Source organism: Impatiens glandulifera, chromosome 2 (genome assembly GCF_907164915.1).
Source record: "Impatiens glandulifera chromosome 2, dImpGla2.1, whole genome shotgun sequence".
Taxonomy (NCBI): domain Eukaryota; kingdom Viridiplantae; phylum Streptophyta; class Magnoliopsida; order Ericales; family Balsaminaceae; genus Impatiens; species Impatiens glandulifera.
In genome coordinates this window covers 38,759,637-38,766,759 of record NC_061863.1, presented here as the reverse complement: position 1 = coordinate 38,766,759, position 7,123 = coordinate 38,759,637, and the positions used below count along the sequence as shown (strand labels likewise).

The 7,123-nt window shown below is 26.4% G+C and overlaps 1 protein-coding gene across 1 annotated transcript; it reads left to right on the top strand.

The window, feature by feature from the left end:
- The first annotated feature begins 3,521 nt into the window (after nucleotides 1-3,521).
- LOC124928137 (GATA transcription factor 8-like) lies at nucleotides 3,522-5,728 on the top strand. The gene is made up of 3 exons (XM_047468665.1): nucleotides 3,522-3,697; nucleotides 3,857-4,124; nucleotides 4,537-5,728. The coding sequence occupies exons 2-3, from the start codon at nucleotides 3,885-3,887 to the stop codon at nucleotides 5,314-5,316; spliced, it is 1,020 nt and encodes a 339-aa protein (XP_047324621.1). The 5' UTR covers nucleotides 3,522-3,697; nucleotides 3,857-3,884; the 3' UTR covers nucleotides 5,317-5,728.
- The last annotated feature ends 1,395 nt before the right edge of the window (nucleotides 5,729-7,123 follow it).

Below are 7,123 nucleotides of genomic sequence, written 5' to 3'. Positions count from 1 at the left end.
TTTAAAAAGTAAATAAATTAATTTCTCATAAAAACAATATTATATTCTTCACGCGCTGCATAATTTACTGTAACCACGCAGAACAGCTATTGGGATTGGTGACGCAAATTTTAGTGTTGTAGCCAATACCATCAGTAGTGGGTATCACGTGCTCAGTACATGACAATAATAATTTTATAATAATAATAACAATAATAATTTATTTTTTATTTTTTTTTCAAAATTTCAATTATTTAACTATTCAATTTATGTATTTAAGTTTTCGAATATTGTAATAATTGAATTAAATTAATCACATAATTATATAGATTTTCTACGCGTTTATGTCTGTGTACAGAAGAGAACTGTAAATTTGAATCTAAATAAAGACAAGATAAGATGATGTCGTATTTGTATAGCTGTATAATGAATTTCTCTTGCTTTTTTGCATTTAGTTTGAATTTTCCCTGGTTTTGACTTTATAGTGTATAAAATTATTAATATATATATTTGGTAAAGTTCAAATTCAAATGAATTATACTTTTTTAGTGTAAATTATTTTCTTAATTATTATGATTAGATTGTTTATAAAATATCTTCTTATTTTACAACCATAATAAATAAATATATATATGTATACTTTTTTTTAATTTTGTTCTTTATCATTAAAATAATGGATCAAATTTTAAATTATATATTTTAGAGAAACAAAATACATGTTTGTGAAAACATTTATTAATTCTCAAGGGAGAACATTTTTTTATCAATTTATTTAATAAAAATTAAATGATGAGATGTATCTTAATATGGAGAGAAATCCTCTAATAAAGTGCTAAAGTTAAGATAGATCACAATTTCATTTGAAAATAAAAGTATAAAAAATCAAGTTTGTGATTAACATAAAATTTAAATATAATTTTTTTTTTAATTGAATGAGATTACCTCATATAAACCCAATATGATAATTTTAAACAATCTTAGGAGATCAAAAGTCTCACTAATAATGTTTTAATTTTAATAAAACATTTTTAAAAAAATAATTAAAATTAGAAGGATAATTTTGTCATTTAATAATAAATAATAATATACAATTCAATTTCTTAAAGCAAATGCAAATAGCTTTAAATCATAAATTCTCTTTTACTGAAGAGATTATTTTTACACCACCTTCCAAATCAAGCAACTAGTCTACTTTTTCTTATTTTATAATAGAATATATATCATATTTTGATATTTTTAAATAAAATGAAGATTGTTTTGGAATTCAACTTTATTGGGTTGATTTTTGAAAATGAGTTACTAATGTTTAAGACAAATTATATGATTTTGAAAGTAAGATGAAGATAAGAAGAGTAAAAGATTAAAAGTTAAATAAAAAGAACATTTTTATGCACAAAACAATCCCTTTGATGATATGATTTTATTATAGGAATGAGTTTGGTTTGACTTATTAGTTTGTACTTACAAAATTGATCATAACTTAAAGAAATGATGCAAAAATGATTTTGAAGTTTATTTTTCGAAAATAAATCATTCTGTGAAAGAACTTACACTATAAGTTCTATATATTCACTATTTTTTTAAGTTTGTATGCTTTTTGTGGTAATTTAGCTGCATTCAAAGAGAACCTAATTTAATTAGAAATAAAAAAGAACATTATGAAATATGTTCTTATTGTGTTTTGTCTCTAAAGCAATATTGATTTAATATTTAATAATTTAAAAGCAGCAAAATATTAAATCAATTCAATGTTCATTTGTCTAGAGTTGATGATTTTAGGACTAATTTCAATAAATTTATGAATTTTTGATAATAAAATTGACAAAACACAAGCAATTCACTGTTAAAAGTTTCTAATAAAGACTATAAGTAAAATATAGAAATTTTACATCTATTTAATATATATTAATTTTTGATAAATAAACTTTGTACAATTACTTTGTATATGTCAATAATTAAGAATGTATATATATTTTTAAAAGAGTACATCAGAAATTAAAAATATATAATTAGTTTAAACACAACACAAAGTAGGATAATTAAAAAAAATTCAGTCGGATATTATAAGAATATTTATAAGTATTTTTCTATGTAAAAACAATGAATTTATTTAATACCAGTCATCGATATTATAATTTATAAATACATTGTTGATGACCATTATTAACTTATAATAAAGAAAATATATTTTGAATGTTTTAAATTTTGCTTCTATTTCAATTAAGGCTAGTTTATTTATGCATAAATAAATGTACTAACTATAAATAGATTTTAGATTGGTCAATTACATGAATATCTTCTCAATTTTGAAATCTCTTCTTCATTTTAAAATTTAAAAAGTAATTTTATTTTTTTATCAAGGAATAGTATTTCGTATTAAGAGAATAACTTTTTTTGGGGGTATAAATTTGTTTTTAGATAATTTTTTAAATTATAATGTAATTTTTTTAATTTAATATAAAAATTATTTTCTACATTGTAATTTTTTAGAAAATTATATTTTAATTATAAAATGTGATAATAAATATACCCAATAATTATAAAGATTTTTACAAATTTAAAACTCAAATTTTACTAATATTTACAAGATTATCAAAATACAAAAATTATTTATATAATAACTATTTATAAATAAGTATTGATTTTATTCATAAACAGGGGAAAATTAAGATTACAAATAAATATTGAGTGAATAAGTGATTAAACAAGTCTACACAATTTTTTTAATATATATATATATATATATATATATATATATATATATATATATATATATATATATATATATATATATATATATATATATATATATATATATATATATATATATATTACAACAATACACATAATACATTATCAAAGTATTGAAAAATTAACAAATAAATAAAACCAAATTAACAATAGACAATCAAATTAATAACGTGCTAATAGAATTATTAAATTTAAAGACAATAGAAAAACACAATCAAATTTCATACTAAAGCCAAATATCAATACATAAAAACATCACTTCTTCACACTTTTATGCAAAAGTATTTAATCACACTTTTTCATATTTCAAATATCAATTTCACTTTGTTGAGATTGTGATGTGATTCATGTGATTAGCAAAATATTAGTTTAATTGTACTTTTAGTATTTAAATTAATTACATTTGTTATTAACAATTTTTTTTGATTTCTTTTTTAAAATTAGTTTATAACATATTTCAATTATTTATTGGGTGGGTTGATTTATTTAACATATAAAACTCATAAAATAATTTATTGGTATGGGTAAATTAAAATATTTGTGATTTGATAACAATGGTAATTAATGTGTTAAAGGAAATGAATAAAAATGAAAGTAAAAAAGGTAAAATATAAGCGCAATTAAAGCATAAGACGGAATGAATGAAAAGGCGTTGAGGCACCGGCACCGGGAAGTGAGTGGGGCCGGCGGTGGTATTGGACTCGAGTAATCCGAGGAGAGAGAAAGCAGTAAAAAAGACTTAAACATCACGACAGAGAGACAGAGTGGGAAATCATATGGGTGAAGAGAGAGAGTAAAAGACAGACAGCTAGCAATGAAGGAGGATGCTCACCTAACGTCGTCACCTCACCCTTCAATCCCTCCTCTTTTTATGCTTTCTCTCTCTCCCATTCTTCTCTCCATTCCATTGAAGCTTAAAAACCACCCAATTTCTCTCTCATTTTCAATCTAGGATTCACCTCTCAAGGTTTGCCTCTTCTCTCTTCTTGCTTCATAACTCAGTTTTACTTTGTACCCACATAACCATTTCCTTCTTTTCTCTCATTTCTAACTCATTTCAAGACTTGCATGCTTCTGATTAAGTTCTTATCCTCATTCAAGCTCACTTTCTTTTGGAAAATTTCAGGGAAGTTTAGAGTGAGGATTATCTATCAATGACGGGACCTGATTTCATGGATGAGATTGACTGCGGAAGCTTCTTTGATCAAATTGATGACTTGATAGACTTTCCCACCGACAATGACTGTGGTCTTGGTGTTGGTTCAGTCAATTGCAATGATTTTCCGACCATCTGGTCCGATCCCCCAAATGGGTTACTCGATTCCGACCCCATTTTCTCTGGTAACCATACCAATACTGGTGTCTCTGACCTCTCTGCTCAGCTCTCTGTTCCGGTAAGCCATCATTATTTTACTAGGGTTTAAAAGCTTAATTATTTTTATTCAACTTAAATTATTTACACACATATATATATCTTATTAAATTAAATCTTTTCTCATATTGATTAGATAACATATACTTCAAATATAAATAATTTTTCTAAAGTATATTTAACTTCTCTTACTTGAAATTCAGTATTTATCTAATTTAAGGCAAAATTCTTAGTTCTTTGATTGGGTTGATTGAGTTTAATCTGATTATTATCAAACTGGCTTCTTGTTACATATGAGTTACTCTTGATTTGAAATACATATATGTACTTATTGTAAAATTTTCATTTTGAAACTGGTTTCTTGTTACATATGATATATATCTTGATTTGAAATAAATATGTATACTAATTGTAAAATTTTCAACATTTTTCAGTATGAAGACATTGTCCAACTCGAATGGCTTTCAAATTTCGTGGAGGATTCGTTTGCAATTGGAGACGACATGACGCTCATAAAGGAAAATTACCCGATCAAGAAAGAATCGCCTCAAAATCCCTTCCATTCCACCAGCCCTGTCTCGGTTCTCGAGAGCAGCACAACCACAACAACCACCACTAGCAGCAGTAGTTCCTCTTGTTCGATAGGAAAAGTGATTTCTCTAAACGGGCCTCAAAGGGCCAGAAGCAAACGCCCCCGCCCAACCACCTTCGGACCGAGACCTTCCATCCGAATCATCTCCCCAACTTCCTCCTTTACTGGCCCTACCTCCTCTCAAGTACCACTCGAATCCGACAGTTTTGCGGATTCGCATCTTCCAAAGATACCGGTTGATCATGATATTGATCATAAGAAGATCATCAAGAAGAAGAAAACCATGATCAAGAATTCGACATCATCCACTGTTGTTGTTCTTAACCAACCTTCCTTTAATCAATCGATTAGGAAATGTATGCATTGTGAGATAACAAAGACTCCGCAATGGCGTGCTGGCCCAATGGGTCCGAAAACGTTATGCAATGCGTGCGGTGTACGGTATAAGTCGGGCCGACTCTTTCCTGAGTATCGACCAGCTGCAAGCCCAACATTTGTTCCTGCTTTCCATTCGAATTCGCATAAGAAGGTTGTGGAGATGAGAACAAAAGTTCCTGGTATTCCGAAAGAACCCCAACCCGAGCTCGTGCCTAACTTCCACCCGGGGCTCGATTTCGTTTGAATTTCTAATAGCCGGTTTCAATTTCTATTTGTTAATTTGTTTTCATTGTACATGGAAATGAGGGGGTAGAGTTGGAATGCAATATTAGTTAGTTATTACTTATTATTATGGTAGTTTGAGAGGAAGGGAATGGGATTAGAAGAAGAGATTTAATGTTTTTTTTACTATTATTCAGAATTAGTTTTCAGCCTTTCAGGATTTATTATTATTATTATGTTATATTTTTATAGTTCTTTTTAAGTTCTAAAAAACATAAATTGGGTCTTTTGGTTTGGGTGAGCTTTCAATTTTTGTAATTTTTTTTACCATTTTGTACTTTTGTAATTTTTCTTCCCTTTTGTGGCAAAATGGGATTGATTTTGCAGACTAGTTTGTAGAAGTTTCCAGCTTCATTAATGGTTTTCAGCTTTTATAAGTTTTGAATTTGTTGCAATCTTTCATATGTATATTTGTTTAAATAAAATATACATTTAGTCACAACCTTACAAAAAGTGCTCATGCTTAAAAAATAATCTTTGTAATAGGGAAATTATTGTTCAATGAAATTTTGAATTATTGGGTTATGTGGTTGTCAGTTTTTTTAATTTTATTCAAAATTTATGACAAATAATGTTATAAATAATTTTTGTGAATAGTTATATCAATAATATATATATTTTTTATATGTAAAGGTGAAGTAATGAGGATGAGGTAAGAGATGAGGGTTATTTATTGAAGGAAGTATGATTGAGTTGGGTAGGAAGACAATCAATTAGGAACCAATGGGCCCAAAGAGTATGATCACATTTGTACATAAGCCACAGCCTTCTTGATAAGGACATATTCTGTATGAAATGTATGAATGAAATATAATTTCTATTTGACAAAAAATAAATAAATTATGCAATGTGTCATTGCTTTTAAGAGAAATTAAATAAACAGAGCACTGTTAAAAAGAGGCAAGGACAAGAGGACTACAAAGTTCTTATCAAGTGGAATGTGATTTGATTGTCTATATTTGATACATGAATTTGTATTTATTAATTTGTTATGTTTTTTTGGTCAAGTATAATGTAAGGATAAATGGAGCCTTAAATAATATTTCTATCAACAAGATATTGGAAGTGTTCATTCATCTCATTTAATGATATTTCAATAATATTAATCAAGCTACTTCATCTACATTTTTTTTGATTTTATTAGTCTCTCATTTTTACTTCAATGTTTTTTTGATTTCTCAACAACTTATTGGTGATCTATATCAACCCAGTAACACTCTAATTATTAACTTGTCCTAGACATTTTTTTTTTAATTTTATCTAATTTAACAAATATCAAACATCAATAGGTTGTTTTCACTTGTTATATATAAATTATTATTTTTCTATTAGTAAATTATTGAATTCTCATATATAATAAATTTTAAAAAAATTACTTTTAACCTATTGAGTTGGCTTTATATTAAATTTTCTAATTATTTTTTTGATGGTTTGCCCCTAGTTTGCCCCTAGTTTGATATGTCTTAGCCCATGGGTTTGCTCAACCATGTATCATAATCAATTCAAGTATTTGTTCTTGGACTAAGAATCAATGATTTTTTTTTTTTATTTATAAATTTTCTCAATTTATGAAACTCTCATTCTAAATATATGGTTATAGATTACTAAAGATCAAGAGACTTAATTATGTATATTATCATATTTTACTATTATTATTAAATCATATTTAGTGTTAATTCATAATTTAGTGGTAGAACACATTAATTTATATTGTCACAATCATTTAAAAGAAAATAAAAAATATTGAACTTAACTATTTTTTTTGTGAC